The sequence below is a fragment of the Adelges cooleyi genome, unplaced genomic scaffold (genome assembly GCF_023614345.1).
Source record: "Adelges cooleyi isolate 19-005CV unplaced genomic scaffold, UGA_ACOO_1.1 ACOO_flye_CR_arks_rails_tigmint_CR_PRNA_308, whole genome shotgun sequence".
Classification (NCBI taxonomy): Eukaryota; Metazoa; Arthropoda; class Insecta; order Hemiptera; family Adelgidae; genus Adelges; species Adelges cooleyi.
Window position 1 is genome coordinate 147,879 of NW_026095979.1, and position 22,154 is coordinate 170,032.

Consider the following 22,154-nt stretch of genomic DNA (forward strand, 5'->3'; position numbering starts at 1 on the left):
CAGATTTTATTAGTTCAACTATGTGAAAATTAAGTCAACAATACGATTTTTCAGCACAAAAAATAAAAGTTTATTTATTCATTTTTGTAATTAATGCTCAAAATGTTGTCAATTCGTATCCAAACAAAGTGATAACCATTTTTTTATTTCATCAGTTGTTACCTTTTTCAAAATCGTGTCCGGTACATATGAGCATATATGTTTTATTCTATTTTTAAAGTGTCTACATCAACTATGGGGGTTTTATAAACCTCGTTCTTTAGGAAGCCCCAAAAATAAAAATCCATGACTGTTAAATCAGGTGATCTGGTACACCTTCGCTCTTCGTACCCATCCATCGACTACCAAATGTATTAGATAAGTAGTTTTGCACAGTTTTCGCACTATGGGCTGGAGCTCCGTCCTGTTGCCAAAATATATTTAGCCGCTTCTAGCGGTAAATTTTCCAAAAGTGATGGTAAATCATTTTTCAAAAGCTCTAGATATTTCCTAGCATTAAGACTACCTTGATAAAAATAAGGATCAATTATATGACAGTCAATGAGCCCACACCACACAATTGACACTTCAACGCACTTGAGTTTTATTTTGCGAAATACAGTGAGGGTTCGTATCGCTCCAGAAATGTCTGTTGTGTGAATTAACAGTACCATTATTATAAAACTTCGCCTCATCGGTCCACAATATATTTAACAAAAATGACGGTTCTTCTTTCAATTTAATAATTATTTTGGCAACATACTCAAGACGACGTTCAAAATCACTAAACCGCAAGTGCTGAACAGAAGTGTATCTGTAAGCAAGAAACTTATTTTGTTTCGCTATACGCTGTACAGATGAGTAATTTATCCCCTAACATTTCCTTAATTAAAATATTAAATCACTGATGTTTCACTTTTCATATATATTTTTTAGTAGGTAACTGAAACGGCTCTCAGTTATATTGTAGGCTGTCCACTAAGGGCAGCTAATACTGCTATTCGTATTGTCAACATTAGTTTGACTTTTTTGTCTATTTACATTTGGCAAAATAAAACTACCCGCAAATACCAAGTTATTGTGAAGTCGCGCAAACATGGAGTGATGTGGATATGGCCGATCCTATGAGTTATCAAGTGGTCTATGATAAAAAAATCACCCTGTATGTACACATATTTGTAGTATTGTCATTATCGCAGAAACCTACAATATCAAATAACATGTTTATAAAAAAATGTAATGAAACTAAATGAAACATACCTAATACTCCCCATGTCCGTATGCCCCACCGCCTCAACGATTGCTTTTGTTTTTGTAATTTCAATAACTGGTTAGTAAAAATTTAAACTCGGCTTCCGAATAATATAAATATGTTAGTCAAAAAGAAAAATGAATATGTTGCTTATGTTAATAGTATTCGCAAAAACAATTATTCTGAAAAACATATTTACATTGTAATGTTTCAGTCGACATAACAGATGCTATTCGACAATTGTAAAAAAACCTTTGAAGCAGTCGGTTTAACTAACATTGAATTTGTTTAAGTAAGTAATATTATCAAAACTTCAAAAACTAATAGTACACTTTCAATATATTTCTCTGATTTTCATATTTTTTCAGCACATAGACCTTCGATAACATTTAATCCACTAGTCCTATTTCACTATACACCAAGGTCATAAGTAAGTAATATAATCAAAATTTTATTTTAAATAAATTTTCATATCAAATACCAATTATAAAAAATTAAATCACGCGGAGAAGCGTAGAAACATTAAAATTTAGATTTGAGGTTATTTGAGTATAGGGGCATGGCTGAAGACATTCTTTACAATTTTGACTCGATTCAACAGTTTTAGTTATAGAAAGTTGAAAAACTGACAACTTTTTTTTATAGTTGTTTTCCGTTTTTGTGGTGAAGAAGTTGACTTTTTCTACTTTTGACTCACCAAAGTCACTAAATCACATATAATTTCGGATATCTAACGTAAATCGGGCCATAGTAAAACATAGTATTGTGTTAGCAGATACAAAAAAACACACATCATAGGAATTCTACTAGCTCGGCATCGATGCTAAAAAAACAGCTTTGTAAATAAACTAACAACGCTGCAAAATATGTTTTTATTTTACTGTATTGCCGAAATATGGACAACCAAAATGTAGGTAGAAGTAGAACGTAGTCGTAATTTAAAATTTAAAAAAAACATTGTTCGTAGTTTTTTCTTGTATTGTTTATGATAAAAGTTTTTTATCCATACCGTACATACTTTAAATAAACATTATACCGGGTGATCCATCTTATGTAAGACACATATTGTACACACTGTATCACTTAGTTAACATGGGTGCTTGTGATTTATTGTTCGTAATCACATAAAAGCATGTTGATGCAAAGTTCGCATAACTATATATACATACAAGTTAGCTAATGTTTATTCTATACAGATTTTTTTTTATCAGTGCATGAGGAAATGTGGAGTGTAGAATTTTTTTAACTCCCCGAATTTTCCCCAACCCTCCTGTTTTTCCACCCTGTTTTCTAAACTTTCATCACTTTAAAAATACTTGTCCAAAACTGGTTATCAACCAATCAAAATTTTTGAACGTTTTCTAAATTTAAAAAGCTTATGGAATATATGCGTTACCATTTAAGTTTAAAAAGCCGCTTTAAAGAAAACTAAGTAAGGATGAGGTCGAAACAAAAAAATTGTGAAAAATTGAGATAAGGTACAATGTATAAAAATGACATAAAAAAAAAATGTAATTTCTTATATAAACCTATGAGACATTGAGTGGCCTATGATAAAAAAAACACCCTGTATGTATACATATTTGTAGTATTGTTATTATCGGAGTAACCTATAAAAACAAATAACATGTTTATAAGAAAAATGTGTTGAAAATATAGTGATTCATACCTAATACTCTCCGTTTCTGATATGTCCCACCGCTTCAACGATGGCTTTTGTTTTTGTAAATTCAATAACTGGTTAGTAAAACGTTTAAATTACGCTTAGGAACAATGGAAATATGTTAGTCAAAACGACCGAATGTTGCGTATATTACTAAATTCACAAAAACATATTTACATTGCATTGTATTGGTCGACATCATATAGGCAATTCGACATATCTAAAGTAAATCGGGCCATAGTAAAACATGTTATAGTGTTACCATATACAAAAAAAACACACATAATAGGAATACTAGCTCAGCATTAATGCTAAAAACAGCTTTGTAAATAAAATAACAACGTATACATATATTAAATTTTAAATGCACTTCCATGATGCAAAATTGTAATTAAATATTTGATTTTGTATCTTTAAAATACAACTCAAGTTCAACCTATTTTTCATCTTGTACTTTTAATTAGTCTTAAAATTAAAAATAAAAAAATATATATATATAATTCATTATCTAAGGACTTTTTCGTCCAAAACATTTTTCAGTTTTGATAATATCATAAAAATGTTGGCGTTTATTTTTAGCCTGTATACACTGTAATTTTTTTAATACTGGATCAATTCCTTGTAATAGCAACTCTATAAAGCGCAAATTTCATTTGTTGGTACTGATACGGGTGGCGGGTGCCTCGCCGTGTCGTGTGTTGAATAATAAAACGGATGCTTGATATTACGGTTTTTCTTTATTATTCAGAGGTTTTAGGTAATACAATAAGTAACGGTGAGGGCGGGACTCGCATAAGTTCGCCTCTCACGCTGGGGAAACGGGCACTATGTACCTCACAGTTATAGTACTATATTGTCCTACCGGGGATACAGACGTGTGGGGGATGTGTTGGGATGACTAGGAGGAAGGTAGGGCAGCTTGAATAAGCGCCTACGGACTCTAGTCACCGGGAGGAGAGCGCAACTTTAATATGTGACTCTGTATTTTAAGAAGGACGGCCTTCGATGTGGAATCGTCGGTGGAGCCGTGGGAGCTGTCGGCACGTCGGCTACGGGTGCCGCTTCTGTCGGTTCTGCTGCTGCTGGGGCCGCTGTGGTTACTGCTGGTGTCGCTTGCTACTGCTGGTAGACGCTGGCGGTTGATAGTATAGGTGTCGGCTTCCAACTGATCCAGTGTATAAGATACCCGGATGGTTGGAAGAAGACTGTACTGATTATGGGATTGCGGTCGGTATTTATGCTGTTCTCATAAAAACCCCGCAATCCCATTTGCCGATGTTTTGTTAGTGGTTTTTCGGTAGTTGTGTTTACTATTCGGTACGGATCGTTGGTAGCCTTGAGAAAGGCCGTTTTAGATGTTGTGTTGCACCGTTACAGTACTTTAGGGGCAGGGGGGGGGGTAAAAGTTGAAAAAGTTTACTTCTTCACAGACGAAATTCGAAAAAACAAAAAAATCCGTACGAGTTTTTAAGTTAGAAATTTTTCTGGCTATAATTTTGAGAATACGAGTTAGATCGAATTGAAATGTATAAGGGATATTTATTTGGTATGCCAGCAAACGTCACTTGTATCAAATTTTAATTAAATCCGTTTCCCAACCCCCTAGAAGGGGTTCAATTTTTTTTGTTTTTATAGTTTTTTAGCCGTAATTTTAGGACCTTTAAGTTGAAACTTTGTCAGTAGTTAGAACTAATATGTATTCATAACATATTAAATGGAAAACAAATTCGGCACTACAGTTTTTTTTTTAATTGCCGGAAAACTGTGTTTTCGCAGATTGCGTATTTTAACAAAAATACCTGAAATCTTAAAAAAAAACCAGTACAGTGGGGTAGGGGCAAAGTGGGGACAGGTAGGTTATAGGTCTACAGGAATAATTATAAAGAAAAGTGATAAAATTGAATAAAATCACTTTCCAATAAACGCTTTGATGCTTATTTGTAAATACAGCAACTCAATTTAATACTTTTTAACTTTGCTGGTTTATACTGTGCTTGGTTTGGACTGTATTGGCTTGAAAATACTAACTACTGATTTGCATCCAAACGTTTTTCGAAAGTGATTTTATCACTTTCAGATAAAAAATTTCTGTAAAACTGTGACCCACTGTTTCTCGACCCCACTGTACTGTTTTTTATAAATACATCTAACTGACTGTATGTGAAACCTGTATTTTTTTTAAATCAACCTAATCTAACCTAACCATCCCAAAATAAACCCGATTCAACTACACATTACATTTAAAACAAATTCCACCCAGGTAATTGAAATGAACTCGAATTATCTTAAGATTTCACTTTCCAGATGAAAATGAAAATTTCCTGTATTTTATTATCATTTATCTGCGTATATGTTTTGGCAGATATAAGTATAAGTAAGTATTTTATTTTCATACTTACCCACACAAGGTAGATAAAATTCTAATAAAAATTTCATAATTAACTTTTCTTTACAGTGGACTATATAGAGTCGGTTGAAATTTCAAGTAAGTAATATTTTATAATTATACTGATTAACTTTGTTATTTCTTAAATTTTACTAATTTTATACATACCTATTTTTTAAAAACATTTACTACAGACGCGCAACTCCGAGAAGCTACTGACCCTAAAGTCGCTAACGGAGGTAAGAAACATTTTAATATACTAGTATAAAATTGTTGTGCAATAATTGCTTAAGTGTCAAATTATTTGTAAATTAAATATAAATTTCTTTAAATCTTTAAGCGGACGCCGCACATGCATTCTTACTGTATAAAAATATAAGTTTACTTTCATGGTACAGTGTTTCCAAAAAATGACTTAAAAAAAAAAGTTACCTTTAACACCTAAAAGTTATGAACTTTGACTTTGTTATGTTAAAATGTAAATAATTTCCAACACTCAACTTCTTAAAACATGAGCGGAGTACCATCTCCTTAAAGTGGTAGTTTAATATTCTCGATTAAGTCTGTGTACTATCGCACATAGGCACGAGCCTTCTCTAAAAGTTACTATATAATACTATGAGCCCACCTGATTCTAAAAATTGACTATTTACCCCAACAGGGGTAGTCGGTAACGTATGGTGTATTTTTTTTAATGATTTTTATGTTCATTTTGATTTTATTTGTAACTTTTCTATTGGTCAAACCTTTATTTGTTTGTTCTAGAGGGATTGGATAATGTACTTACAAACATGATAGATGTAGAACACTATAAAATGAGTAATAATAATTATGTGATAACAGAATAAAATCTTAGTTTTAGAAGTAATGTATATAAAAAAAAACCAAAAATGTATCTTTAACTCTTTCACCGCCATTGTGTTTTACACACTGCAACACGTCCCAACCATCGCCATCTTGGAAAAAGGTTTCGTAGTTTTTTAGTTGATTAAAGCATAATAGCAAGTCCAGGACAGTAAAAGGTTAACGCTAATGTTCAGTGATAATAATCTTATTTGATCTTGTTCTACTCTTCCATGTGATTAAATTAAGCCGTTGTTATATCATTAGGTTTGATATGTATTTAATACAATATAGCTAAGTATTTTGTTTCGAATTACTAATTATAATATTTTTTTTTCATAACTTTTCTACTTTAGTTTATGATAGAATAGAAAATTAAATTCAATACCATTAATTCTTGAATTGCTAATTTCAGAGGTTTATAACCAAATGTTCACTGTACCGGGTAATAATTCCATAATAATATTTCTACACAGTCTTTTGATAATCATTAAGTATACAAAGTTCTCGCTTTAATTTCAGAACTTTCAGAAACTCACAACTTTAACCTTCTACAAGGTGATCAGTTCTTACTTCTATGTATTTCAAATTCAATATTTATAATGCTTCACAAAGAATTACATTTAAAATTTTGGTTTTTAATACACGAAAACATGTATATAATATAAGTTTATTTTATATTAAAATTTAGATGCCATATCGATAGAAAAATATACTTTGCAACCGAAAATATTCAAAATTATAGGTGAATATTTTTAGTAAACAATTTTTTAAGCGTGAAAGCAAACAATCTACAAAAATATTAGATTAGTACTTTTATTGGTATTTCAAACAAATTTAATGTATACGGAATACATTTATTTGCAATTTGCATTGACTTATTGGTCTACGAAATTTAATTTTTCGAGTGACTGTTATAGATAAATATAACAACCTGGTTTAAGTAGCTGTGAAATTGTTTAAAATTCTTGTTTCAGGTATCGCTGCTGGTAAACTTAAAAGTAAATACGAAGTTATTCAATAGTTAATTATTATTAACACTATATTTGACATTGATTAATTGAAACTGTTATGGATAAATACAGCAAACCGAGTTTGAATAGCTAAATTATTTTTTTAAATTATTTTTACAGGTATTCCGGTGGACGATGACAGTAAACAAAGTAATCACAAAGTTATTCATTAATAGTAAAAACAACATATGATTTGATTGAACAATCAAATTTTCTATACACATTATTTTGTATACACATTATTAACAATTATGTAAATTTTAAAAACACTTAAATGATTAGTTGGTGTAAGTAATTTTATTTTTGGAGTGACTGTTATGGATAATATAACAACTGGGTTCAAATAACTTTAATAGGTCTTATAGGAACGCCTATTCCTGCTGATACAACCAAATGTAATTACAAAGTTAATTACAAACAATCTGGTAAAGTTTAGTTGGAGAGACTTTCTAACATAATAATTATAACAAATTTTATATTTAGGGTAATTTTTGGAACAGCGTTTATCATTTTTTACATTTTACCACAAAATATCATTTTTTAACGTAATAGATTGTTGACGTTTTATGTTAACAAATACTTTTGACTCTTCTTGTTGTTTGATATATTATTGAAGAGCTGGTTGAATCATATCATAAATGTATACACATAGGTAGACGACATTTATGTATTCTTTAGTATTGCTTTGTCTGTGGAACATTAAATTCTACAAACTAAAGTTCGTGCGCCTTTCTTGGCTCATCACCTTGGTTATTATGATATTTTTAGAAGCTGCAAATCTTTCCTTTATGATTTCTTACTTCGTGGTATTCGACCAAAACGAAATTTCTCTATTAAAGATTGGCCTCTTCTATATTTTGTTTATCACATAAATACGATTGCTAATCCATACGAGCTACTGACTTAATCTTAATACTATATTTTGAATTGATTAATTGGTCAAATTTATCTGTTTTTGGATATGTTATATTTTTTCTGTTTTAGATAAATAAAAACACCGGATTAGATTAACTGTATAAATATTTTAAATTTTTGTTACAGTTCCTACAATTCCTGCTGATACGACCAAAGGTAATTACAAATTCATTCGTGAATTATAAACAGAAGTAATAACTTGATTGAATGTTACAACTATTTTTATTTAGTTTTTTATTCATAATTTAAGTTATTACAGCTTGACTCACTCAATTTAATTTTTACCAAAAATTCGGCTATGTTTTAGCATTGAACATGCTTTAACTTTGGCCCTCCAGCCGCAAAACGATACAACATAACGACAATAAATTTCAATACGAAAGTAACGCGCCTACTTTAAACGTATAATAACATATAAGATGCCATCGAAATAATAACGAGTCGTCCTCGTCATGCAAACGTATGACCTGAATATATAACTAAGACTATATTATCGTCGTAAATCGCCAAGAGATTGTAGATCAGAAATGATCAACGTTCAGGAGCCAGCAGGCTAAGGCGTGTTCCATGTTTTATATTTTTAGTCGTTAAATTTTAAGTAGACTGTTAAATTTTTTGCCCGAACTTACATATTAAATATCGAAATCAAATGGTGAGAGAACGTATGCCTATCGTTGTAAATGATTACCTGCATAAATTGGAATACACTTTTGTCCCCGAATATAATTATTAATGGATTATGATCAATTATTAATACAAATTTCCTGCCATACAAATTATCATACAATTTTCGCTCACCAAATATTATTGCAAGTCTTTCTTTTTTTTTTCTATCTATGGAAAGCTGCCTTCAGCGTATAATAATTCTCGGGATACTTTCAATTGAATTTTCAGATAAAAATTTAGTTTGCGACAATACTTTTGCTTTCTTACCGTCCTTGCATATTAGAGCAAAATGTCCTTTTTGATTACAGATGTTTCAGTTGTAGTCATTGAATCGATAATATATACATCCCCATATCCCAAAACAAGGAATTCGCCCGAATATTAGCTGGTTTGAACTTTCGCGCTTGCCTCTGATCGACTTCGTCCGTCTCCTAATCATTTTTATCTTTTATAGTAGCCTCTTTGGCAGTAACTATCTCTGAGAGGCTTATGAATTTTGTGATTACTCTACAAGCATCTTCTTCCAGTAGTCGAGCTTGCACTTTCTCTCGATCCATACCCACTACGTAAATGTCACAGACGACGGTAGACAACTCTAACAAGAAATTGCATTTGGATGCAAGGTTTTTGACTAACGCACCCCATTCAGCTACTGTTTCATCTGTACGTTTTTTGGTTTCACTGACTTCTAGTTATAATTTAAAAGACCAATAATTGAAGCATAAGTTTGAATGTATGATGTGCTTAGAACGCATAAGCTGTATACGATTTTATGATTTTTTTCACTTACTGATAAAAGCAATAAAGCTTCTTTTGAACTACGTATACAATTCCGTATAACAGAAAAAAATGTATGTGCTAAGATTCGAATATGGCCACGTTCATTCCAGGTTCAAATAGTCCGTAGGTTTGAATTACTTGATAGAATTTAATTGTTACATTGGTGTCAGACATAAGTTTTTTTTTTGTTAAATTAACCGAACTTATTAGACATGTAAATAATTGTTATTTACTTTTAGTAGACAGTATCGTCTGTATGTGAAATATAGAATTTTCTTAGTTACCGATTTGTTATATACATATATGAGAGATAACACAAAACATAAAATGAATAACAAAATAGTGTTATTACTATCACATTTTCTTTTGGTCTCTACCAATGAATTCGATTCGTAGCAAATTGCATAGTGTCAATTTTTCTTGTTTATACTTATTTTTAACTCAAGTTATTTTTATTGTAATTTTATGTTTTGTATAAAGTTACTTTTTATATATGTTCTATCTTTGTATTATACTTCTTATTATATTGCGTATTTTTCTTCATATATTGTACTTTGTATGCGTTATTTGTGTAATAAATGCGTATAAAGACTTTTAATATCAAAATAAAACATAAATACGAATATAATTTTAAATATTGTAATTTTAACCAGCCTATATATAATTTTATGCAGAAAAAGAAACTTCAAAATTCCCCCAACTTGGCGAAAAGGCGAAAATGTGTATTATTCAAAGTTTTAAAATGATAGGTAAATATAAATTAACAGTTTTAAAAATGTTACTTTTTATTGCAGCATGATTATTTATGAATAATTCAATACATTTTTTAATAATTATATTGATAATTTGTGGTGTTTTTTTAGAGATACTTTAATTTTTTTATTTTACAGTATTACCCATACATTTAATTTTATTTCTTGAGGGGGGGGGGGGGAGCAATAGCGGCAATATCTAAGTTCAATCTTTTTTAGCATTGATTAATTTAAACTATAAAAAATACCAAAACAATAAATACAAACCGGGTTTGATTAACTATATAATTTAATTTTTTTTTGTTACAGATTGTGCTCCGCCTGAGAATGAAAACCAAAGTAATTAAAAAGTTATTCGTTAGTGGTAAATAAAACTTATTGCTTGTTTTAATAGCAAAAATTTACTTTATATATTTTTTTTGTTTGCATAATATTGACCATAAAGTAAATTTTTTGTTTATACAGTAATTACAATAATGTAAAATTTGTTTGGGGATACTTAATAACATAGAACGGCTATTGTATTAAAGTACTATTTTGAATGGTGTATATCAATTATTAACATTCCACCACAAAACACAATTATAAACTTAACAATAATTGGATGTCGAGACGTTATAAGTTTACGAAGACTTGTGACTTGACAGACAAAATCCATACTTGTAACATATTATTAGTAACGTTTCATTGACCATTTTACTCTACACCAATTGGCATTGGGAAACCCGCTCGCTTGAATAAAATATTAAGCATTTACAAAGTTTTATTTATTTGGGGAGACTTGATGACATACAACGACTATTATAATATTAAAGTAATATTTTGAATGGTGTACATCAACTTTTACAATTTCACTACAAAATAAAGTTATAATTTATAAACATAACAATTATTATTGTCAAGACGTTTAACTTTAAGAATACTTGTAACTTGGCAGATACAATTCTATACTTGAATCATAGCATTAGTAACTCCCTCGCTTGAATTACATCTTTCATTTTTAAAAAATCACAAGGTACTAAAGCGCACAGTTTGGTTTCTTTTACTATTTTCTCAGGCGTCCCCAAGGGGGCCACCGTTGTCCTCTATATTTTCTTAATCTCATTAAAGGGAATTTTGCAAAAAATAAGAAGTTCCTTTTGTTTGCAGATACGTTAACATTTTTAAGTATTACCTTATCTGTGAACTGTTGTCTCCTACATACTGAACCTAGCTTTTTTCTTTACTTGGTTCATCCCCCGGGTCTATCACTGTATGTTGAAAAATTAATTTAATTAATTAAAGTAATTTTCAACATTTTCAAGGTACCGTAATCCGCTACTGCATGATTACTTTCTTCATAGTATTCCACTCCAACGAGTTTTTCTATTAAAGAAAATATTTTCTTTTTTAACATCCCATTTACGGCTTCCCTATACTTTAAGATCACTTAAATGCGGTACCTAAAAGGGCCTAATAACACATGGGTTTTATGTTAAAAATATTCTTTGCATTCATCAATAATTGTTCATATTATTCTCATTTTTATCACTGTTATAGATAAAATATATAACAAACAGGTTTGATTAACTATATAATTATATAATTTGTTTTTTTGTTACAGGTGATACCCAATACAAAATAACATACACAGCTACTAGTTAGTAGTAAATAGAACTTATGGCTTGTTTGAAAAATAAAATTTGCTTTGTATATTTTTTTATCCACACAACAATTGACTTCAAGTTGGGAAGACTTCATTTAAGGGTTCTAGAATGGAGTAGTAATTAAACACTATTTTAAACAAAGGACTAGATAAGAATTGAGCGAATACAGAATACATTTTTGCCTATATCGCTGTTTTACTAAAAATACTGCATCCTCTCACGACTACATCACTGTCCGCACTTTTCATAACATAGCTTCTTTACCTTGGTTGATCACCGGACAAACGCTGTACTCTATTTTATTTGTTCACCCCTTTTAGGCTCCATTAATACTCCTTATATTCTAATTACCATATATTTTTTCGTTCCTTCCCACTCTATTTGTACTTACGAATATATAAATAAATATTTTATTTTCAAACGAGTTATTCATACATACATTTATACAGGTATTGAAACTTCACAACTGAAAGAACTTGGAAAGGCGAGAAGAGATATTACTAGAAATGTTATAATAAAAGTACTTACCCAAAAACTAGGTGATTATAAATATGGAGTTTTAATGCTAATTATTTTTTTACAACATACATTTTTTACAGCGTTATTTAATATGGATAACACAATATTTTATAGGCTTTATAACACAACCAAATTTTTTAATATATTAAAAATTTGAGTTTTTTTCTTTTTAAGACCTTTTAGTTTTTGTTTTTTCAATATTTACTAACATACATAATATTTATATAACATTTAAACATTTTCAAGAGCTCAAACAACTAGAATAATTTGGTTAAAGTTACTGGTCGAAAAATAGTTTTTGATAGTTAGTTTTTAAATTAATTAAGCGTGTTAGAATTTTTTCAACTTTCTAAAGAAATTCTTAACACTGCAATAGTTGAGCCAAATCTAATAGATACACGGCTTATTATTTTTGTAATAAAACATTCGCGCACACTGTTATCAATTTACCCCTTTGTCTATTCCTCAGACTAGGTATACGGTAGATGACAGTTGATCGATAAATTTGTCCATCATTTGGGTTTTAGGTTTAGGGCATCATTGTATTTCACAGAAACCACGCGATATATCATCTAAAAAGTCAACTTTTTCTGATTTTTCATTTTTATACATTATTTAGGTCGTTTGTATACAGTGATGTCTTCCAATTGCATTTATTTTATTCTCAAATGATATTTTGTTAGGTTAGGTTAGGTAAAATTAGGTTATTTTTTAAATTAGAATAGGTCATTTCACTCCAATAGTCGCGTCGTATTTCACAGTTCCACACGATATGCAGGTATAAATCTCTAATTTTATATGTAAATATGTTAAATTGCGAATGATTAATTTAATATATATACTGTTTTGTGTACTTATCCACTCCAATACTCGATCTCAATTACAGGTAATTATAAAAAGTTAATCGTGTATCCAACAGATACTGCGTGACAACCGGCGTTACACCAAATAAGGCGACTATTGCAGTGTTAAATTTTTCACAACTCAAAAAAAAAAACAAATTTATAAATTATAAACTCATTTTTAATGACTCTGTTCCTAAAAATAAAAAAATATAAATTTGTTCAAGAAGCTGAGATTTTTACTATTATACGTATTATATAAATAATTGTATAACTTGTTTTATATTACGTTTAGTAATTGAAGGGTTCAGCGGATACAGGTGTTAACTTACATTTTTTTCGAAAATGCATTTTATTGCATGAATAAAAGGGTTATAGTGTTGTATTGTAGTATAAAGGATCTCTAGACTGATATGTTTCCTCTTATAAGTTATTTCATCAATTGAAATACAAAAAATCCATAGCTTTCGTGTAATATTCAGTTACAAATATGACGTTCCTGAACTATTTCAAAAATGTCAAGTAAACCTTTATCCGCTGAACCCTTCAATTGTGTCTTGCATAAAAAGGAAAAATGATGGCTAATAAGTTAAATATTCCAATTTTTAACAACAGTTTTTTTATTTTTTAGATGAGTTCATTTCGGGTGGCCAGAAATATCCTGTTAAAAAGATTTGTGTTTTGATTGGAATATGGGTTAGTCTAAAAGTGACTTCAAACACATATCAAATAAGCAGAGGCGATGTTTGTGAAGTACTATTACTATTAGGGGGAAAAGTCAATAATATTGTAAAATACAGACCATTAATTGATGGTGCATATTGTCAAGTAAAACCAGACGACATTACTACTGCAACGAAAACACTAGCTCAACTACTAAGAGAGGGTTTAAGTATTCCACTTGAGTTTACATAATAAATAAATAACTTTTACATATTGCACCAATTTAATTTATTTTGCATATATTTATTTATTGTTATTATTATGTGGTATTGTTGTTTAATTATCATTATTATTAGCATTATTATCTTTATAATCATTAGCTGTTTGTCATATGCAAAATAAAATAAATAAATTCTAAAATAAACTCACGATTTTAAACACACTTGTTGCGAAATTATTATTATTATAATTTTATTATTATCATTATAATTGCATATCTATGGTTTTCTTTTGACCGAAAGTGGACTTCTTGACCTAGATTGGCTGGTTAACTAAGAGTGAGAGGATAGTGAGCTCTAATCAGACTGCATATTGCCCAATGGGAGACAAGGTTCGTCAAATATTTGGATATGATTGTTTTGTGTTTAATCGAGTTGTAATGGTTATATTAAAAGTCCTAAAAAACATCGTTTGAGCCATTATCGACAAAAAAAATATTTTTTAATTTCAATCTACCAGACAATGAAATAAAGAAAAGTAATATGCAGTACGGAAGTAAATTTGTAATAATCAGCTATACATTTTTATAGACGGGCGATCAACCTAATCGTGTCCACCGTTATACTAAAAGTTAATTTTTAAACACATTATTGCTATTATGTATAACGCTCTTATTGATATTTGTACATTTATCTTTAAACATGGGCCTCCGTTACTTAATCACCTACTACTACTACTTCTACTACTACTACTAGGTAATACTCTATTACGTATAATATTTTTTTACTGTGCAGTGTGCTTGGTTTGGCCCTACTATCCACAGATTCGTATCTAGGCATCTATGTTATTCTATCAATTGAATAACGTACACATATTATTTATTGTAAGTCTTCGTTATTTTTCTCCATAATATAAAAAAATGGAATAAAAAAATAAATATCTATTATTTATATATTTCTTGTTAAAATTAAAAAAAATGACAAAAAAATTGAAAATATTTAATTTAGATTTGTTGTTGTTTGGTATTTTAGAATTTAACATATAAAATGTCTTTATACCTTTATTTATATACCATTTTTAAACCATATATTTGGAAAAGAAATTTCTGATGCGTAATATACTGACGATGGTCAAACACCTTTAATTTTAAGTTTGATTTTATATTATATAATCGAATGTCCGTAATGCTTATGAAATGTAAAATGTTGGTAGGATCACAAAATATTAAAATAACTAAAAATGACATTTAAACTACCATAAGTACAAATTGCACAATTGATTAAAAAAATATATAAAAACATTATTTTTAGATAATTATCTTATTTGCGTATAAAGTTGAAAATCCACAACATCCTCAATACATCAAATTTAACAAATAAATCTTTTCATTTGATTAGTCCAACCCATATTTAATAAAATGGACAGTCAACTATAAATTGAAGTGATGTTCGATTCAAAGAAACTGCCGAATATTTAAAATTTGAATAGCAATGATAATCAAAAAATATTTCATGAGTTAATTTTACTTGGCATAAAAATTATGCAAGTTTATTGTTGAAAAAGGAATTATAGGAAAGGTGGAGTGTAGTATTTATTTAACTGCCTGAATTTCCCCAACCCACTTCTTTTTCCACCCTGTTTTCTAAACTCTCATCACTTTAAAAATACTTGTCCAAAACTGGTTATCAACCATTCAAATTTGTTGAACGTTTTCTAAATTTAAAAAACTTATGGTTTATATGCGTTACCATTTAAGTTTAAAAAGCCTCTTTAAAGAAAAACTAAGTAAGGAAGGGGTCGAAACAAAAAAATTGTGAAAAATTGAGATTAGGTACAACGGATAAAAATGACATAAAAAAAAATGTAATTTCTTATATAACCCTATGAGATATTGAGTAGCCTATGATTAAAGAAACACCCTGTATGTATACATATTTGTAATATTGTTATTATCGGAGTAATCTATAAAACCAAATAACATGTTTATAAGAAAAATGTATTGAAAATACCTAATACTCTCCGTGTCTAATATGCCCCACCACCTCAACGATGGCTTTTGTTTTTGTAATTTCAACAACTGGTTTGTAAAAATTTTAACTCGGCTTCCGAATAATGTAAATATGTTAGTAAAAACATATAGTCGAAAAACGACTATGTTGCTTATGTTAATAGTATTCGCAAAAACAATCTGGAAAACATATTTACATTGCGTTGTTTCGGTGACATAACAGATTCTATTCGACAAGTCGTAAAAAAACCTTTGAAGCAGTCGGTTTAACTATCATTGAAATTGTTTAAGTAAGTAATATTATCAAAACTTCTAATATTTAACTACAAAAGGTAGTTTAATTGTTCACTTTCAATATATTTTTCAATTTTTCTAATTTTCATATTTTTTCAGCGTATACATTCGATAACATTTAATTCACTAGTCCTATTTCACTATACATCATGGTCATAAGTAAGTAATATAATCAAAAATGAATTTAAAATACATTTTCATATTAAATACCATTTATTAAAAATTAAATTCTGCGGAAGAGTGCAGAAATATTGAAAATTAGGTTTGAGGTTTTTTGAGTATAGGGGCATGGCTAATAGACATTCTTTACAATTTTGACTCAATTCAACAGATTTTGCTAAGTTATAGAAAGTTGAAAAACTCTTTTTTATATTTGTTTTCCGTTTTGGTGGTGAAGAAGTTGACTTTTTTTACTTTTGACCCTCCGAAGTCACCAAATCACATATCATTTCGGATTTCTAAAGTAAATCGGGCCATACTATATCATGGTATCTTGTTAGCAGATACAAAAAAACACACATCATAGGAATTCTACTAGCTCGACATCGATGCTAAAAAAACAGCTTTGTAAATAAACTAACAACGCTGAAAAATATGTTTTTTTTTTCTGTATTGCCGAAATATGGACAACCAAAATGTACATAGAAGTCGAACGTAGTCGTAATTTAAAATTTAAAAAAACATTGTTTGTAGTTTCTTGCTACTTTGTTTATGATAAAAGTTTTCATCCATACCGCACATACCCTAAATAAACATTATACCGGATGATCCATCTTATGTAAAACACCTATTTTATACACTGTATTACTTAGTTCACATGGGTGCTTGTTGTTTTATTGTTCGTAATCTCATAAAAACATGTTGATGCAAAGTTCGCTTAGGTATACATATATATACAAGTTAGCTAATATATCATTTATACAGGATTTTTTTTTATCAGTGCAAGAGGAAAGGTAGATTATAGTGTTTTTTTAACTGCCGGAATTTTCCCAACCCACTTCTTTTTCCACCCTGTTTTCTAAACTCTTATAACTTTAATAATACTTGTCCAAAACTGGTTATCCACCATTCAAATTTTTAAACGTAAACTAAATTTACCATTTGAGTTTCAAAAGCCGCTATAAAGAAAAACTAAGTTAGGAAGGGGTCGAACTAAAAAAAATTGTGAAAAATTGAGATCACATATTGTATAAAAACAATATGAAAAAAAATGTAATTTCTTATTTAACCCTATGACATATTGAGTGGCCTATGATAAAAAAAATCACCCTGTATTTATACATATATGTAGTATTGTTATTATCGCAGAAACCTAAAAAACCAAATAGTGATTACTCTCCGTGTCTGATATGTCCCACCGCCTCAACGATGGCTTTTGTTTTTGTAAATTCAATAAATGGTTAGTAAAACATTTAAACTATGATTAGGAATAATGTATCTATGTTAGTCAAATCGAACAACGACTATGTTGCGTATGGTAATAAATTCACAAAAACATATATACATTGCATTGTATAGGTCGACATCATATAGGCAATTCGACATACCTAAAGTAAATCGAGCCATAGTAAAACATGTTATCGTGTTTCAAGATTAAAAAAAAACACACATTTTATAGGAATACTACCTAGCTCGGCATCGGTGGTAAAAACAGCTTTGTAAATAAAATAACAACAGTACGTATATTAAATTTTAAATGCACTTCCATGATGCAAAATTGTATTTCAATTTTTGTATGTTTAAAATACAACTCAAGTTCAAGCTATTTTTCATCTTGTACTTTAAATTAGTCTTAAAATAAAAAATAAATTTAGTTAGATAGTTAATTATCTAAGGACTTTTTCGTCCAAAATATTTTTCTATTTCGATTATATCATAAAAATGTTTGCTTTTATTTTTATCTGCGATGCAGAGCGGCGAAGGTTTTACTCTGATGTGGGCTTTTTTTTATCTGTATACAATGTAACTTTTTTAATACTGAACCAATTCCTTCGAGTAGCAACTCTATAAATCAAAACAAAAAAAAACCGTACGAGTTTTTAAGTTAGAACTTTTTCTGGCTATAATTTCGAGAAAAAGAGTCGGATCGAATTGAAATGTATAAGGGATATTAATTTGGTATGCCCGCACACGTCAGTTGTCTCAAATTTAAATTAAATCCGTTTCCCAACCTACTAGAGGGGTTCAACTTTTTTTGTTTTTATAGTTTTTTAGCCGTAATTTTAGGACCTATAAGTTGAAAATTTGTCAGTAGTTAGAACTCATATATATTCATTACATATTAAACGGAAAACAAATTCGGCACAACAGTTTCTTTTTAATTGCTGGAAAACTTTGATTCGCAGATTGCGTGTTTTAACAAAAACACCTAAAATCTTAAAAAAAAACCAGTACAGTGGGGTCGGGGCATGTTGGGGACGGAGCATAGTTGGGTCGTTGCATAGTGGGGACGGGGAGGCTATAGGTCTACATGAATAATTATAAAGAAAATAATTAAAATTGAATAAAATAAACGCTTTGATGCTTATTTGTAAATACAGCACCTTAATTTAATACTTCTTTACTTTGCTGGTTTATACTGTGCTTGGTTTGGACTGTACTGGCTTGAAAATACTAACTACCGATTTGCATCTAAACATTTTTTCGAAAGTGATTTTATCACTTTCAGATTAAAAATGTCTTTAAGAGTGTGACTTCACCGTTCTCAATATGCCCCGACCCAACTATGCTCCGTCCCACTATGCGCCTACCCCACTGTACTGGTTTTTATTAATACATCTAACTGACTTTATGTGGAACCTGTATTTTTTATAAATCAATCTATAACTACACCGTTCCAAAATACACTCGATTCAACTACACAACACATTGAAAAAAAAATTCCACACAAGTAATCGGACAATCCAAAAATTTATTTTTTCAGATTAAAATGAAAATTTCCTGTATTTTATTATTATTTATCTGCGTAAATGTTTTGGGAGATATAAATATAAGTAAGTATTTTATTTTTATACTTACACACACTAATAAGATCAAATTCTAAAAAAAAAATAATATTTAACTTTTCTTTACAGTGGACTATATAGAGTCGGTTGAAATTTCAAGTAAGTAATATTTTATAATTATACTGAATAACTTTGTTATTTCTTAAATTTTACTAATTTTATACATTTTTTAAAAACATTTACTACAGACGGGCAACTCCAAGAAGCTACTGAACATAAAGTCGCTAACGGAAGTAAGAAACATTTTAATATACTAGTATAAAATTGTTGTGCAATGATTGCTTAAGTGTCAAATTATTTGTAAATTAAATATAAATTCATTTACATATTTAAGCGGACGCCGCACATGCATTCTTACTGTATACAAATATGAGTTTACTTTCATGGTACAGTGTTTCCAAAAAATGACTTAAAAAAAAAGTTAACTTTAACACCTGAAAGCTATGAACTTATGTTATGTTAAAATGTTATAAATAATTTCCAACACTCAACTTTTTAAAACATGAGCGGAGTGCCATCTTCTTAAAGTGGTAGTTTAATATTCTCGATTGAGTCTATGCACTATCGCACATGGGCACGAGCCTTCACTAAAAGTTACTATAAAATACTATGAGCACACCTGATTTTAGAAATTTACTATTTACCCCACCAGGGGTAGTTGGTAACATATGGTGTATTTTTTTAAATAATTTTTATGTTCATTTTGATTTTATTTGGAACTTTCCTATTGGTCAAACCTTTATTTGTTTGTTCTAGATGGATTGGAGCATGTACTTACAGACATGATAGATACAGAAAACTATAAAATGAGTAATAATAATTATGTGTTTAAAAAAAAAATCTTAGTTATAGGAGAAATGTATATAAAAAAAACAAAAATGTATCTTTAACTCTTTCACCGCCATTGTGTTTTACACACTGCAACACGTCCCAACCATCGCCATCATGGAAAAAGGTGTTGTAGTTTTTTAGTTGATTAAAGCATAAAAGCAAGTCCAGGACGGTAAAAGGTTAACGCTAATGTTCAGTGATAATAATCTTATTGATATTTTCATGTCTTAGATCCACGAAAAAAGCGTTACCACAACGGAGATGGGGATGGGGGTAGGATATAAGGGTGGGAGATAGTGGTAAGATATAAATTCAAAATAGTTACAGGGCCCAAATTCTCTATGAATTGTTTTCAGCCAAATATTAAACACGACAATATTAGCCCGAAACTTGATGTTTTAATATACTAGCTTGTTAATGCTTCTTAATACACTATATCATTATATGGAATTCCATCACTACTCTAAATTTATTCGGTGCTTCAACCAGACATGAAAATGCTCTTTCGTGGTTGCAGACTAGGCTGAAAAACTATTTTATCTTGTTCTACTCCCCCATATGATTAAATTCAGCCGTTGTCCAATCATTAGGTTTCAAATGTATTTAATATAATAGAGCTAAGTATTTTATTCCAAATTACAAATGTAAATATTATTTTTTCATAACTTTTCTACTTTAGTTTATGATAGAATAGAAAATTAAATTCAATGCCATTAATTTTTGTATTGCTAATTTCAGAGGTTTATAATCAAATGTTCACTGTACCGGGTAATAATTCCATAATAATATTTCTACACAGTCTTTTGATAATCATTAAGTATACAAAGTTCTCGCTTTAATTTCAGAACTTGCAGAAACTTACAACTTTAACCTTCTACAAGGTGATCAACTCTTACTTCTATATATTTCAAATTCAATATTTATAATGCTTCACAAATAATTAAATTTACAATATTGGTTTTTAACCCACGAAAATATGTACATATAAGTTTATTTCATTTTAAAATTTAGATGCCATATCAACAGAAAAAAACGCTTTGCGACAGAGAATATTCTATACAATAGGTGAATATTTTTAGTAAACCATTTTTGTAAGGGTGAAAGCAAACAATCTACAAAACGATTAGATTAGTACATTTATTGGTATTTCAAACAAATTTTTAAACATATTTAATGTATACGGAATACATTTAGGTTCATCAAAGTATAATAGTTCACAAGAACTTTTGTGAATGACTGAATGAATACACATAAAAAAAATAGATTATTATACAATTTATTATAAAGAAAGTTTTTTACAAACGTTGCAACTTGCTAAAGATTAATCTTATGTTAATAAAAAGTTTTGCATTGATTAATTGGTCAAAGTTATTTGATTTTTCGAGTGACTGTTATAGATAAAAATTACAACCTGGTTTAAGTAGCTGTAAATTTGTTTTAAATTCGTTTCAGGTATCCCTGCTGGTGAACCTAAAAGTAAAAACGAAGTTATTCAATAATATATTAATAATAACGCTATATTTGGCATTGATTAATTGAAACTGTTATGGATAAATGCAGCAAACCGAGTTTGAATAACTCAATTATTATTTTTAATTATTTTTACAGGAATTCCGGTGGATGATGATAGTAACCAAAGTAATTACAAAGTTATTCATTAGTAGTAAAAAGAAATTATGATTTTATTGAACAATCAAATTTTCTTTATACATAATTTTGTTTACACATTATTGACAATTAAATACATTTTAAAAACACTTAATTAATTAGTTGGTGAAAGTAATTTTATTTTTAGAATGACTGTTATAGATAATAATATAACAATTGGGTTCAAATAACTTTATATATGTTTTATATGTATGTTCCAGTAACGCCTAT

The 22,154-nt window shown here is 29.3% G+C and overlaps 1 protein-coding gene across 1 annotated transcript in view; it reads left to right on the forward strand.

The window, feature by feature from the left end:
* Positions 1-1,453: 1,453 nt before the first annotated feature.
* LOC126839803 (uncharacterized) overlaps positions 1,454-22,154 on the forward strand; it is a 46,878-nt gene continuing 26,177 nt past the window's right edge. The window contains exons 1-8 of the mRNA XM_050575218.1: positions 1,454-1,523; positions 1,600-1,661; positions 5,199-5,268; positions 5,350-5,379; positions 5,475-5,519; positions 6,046-6,099; positions 6,539-6,568; positions 6,646-6,681. Of these exons, the coding sequence (XP_050431175.1) occupies positions 5,199-5,268; positions 5,350-5,379; positions 5,475-5,519; positions 6,046-6,099; positions 6,539-6,568; positions 6,646-6,681 (265 nt within the window). The 5' untranslated portion in view covers positions 1,454-1,523; positions 1,600-1,661. The remainder of the gene's footprint in view (positions 1,524-1,599; positions 1,662-5,198; positions 5,269-5,349; positions 5,380-5,474; positions 5,520-6,045; positions 6,100-6,538; positions 6,569-6,645; positions 6,682-22,154) is intronic.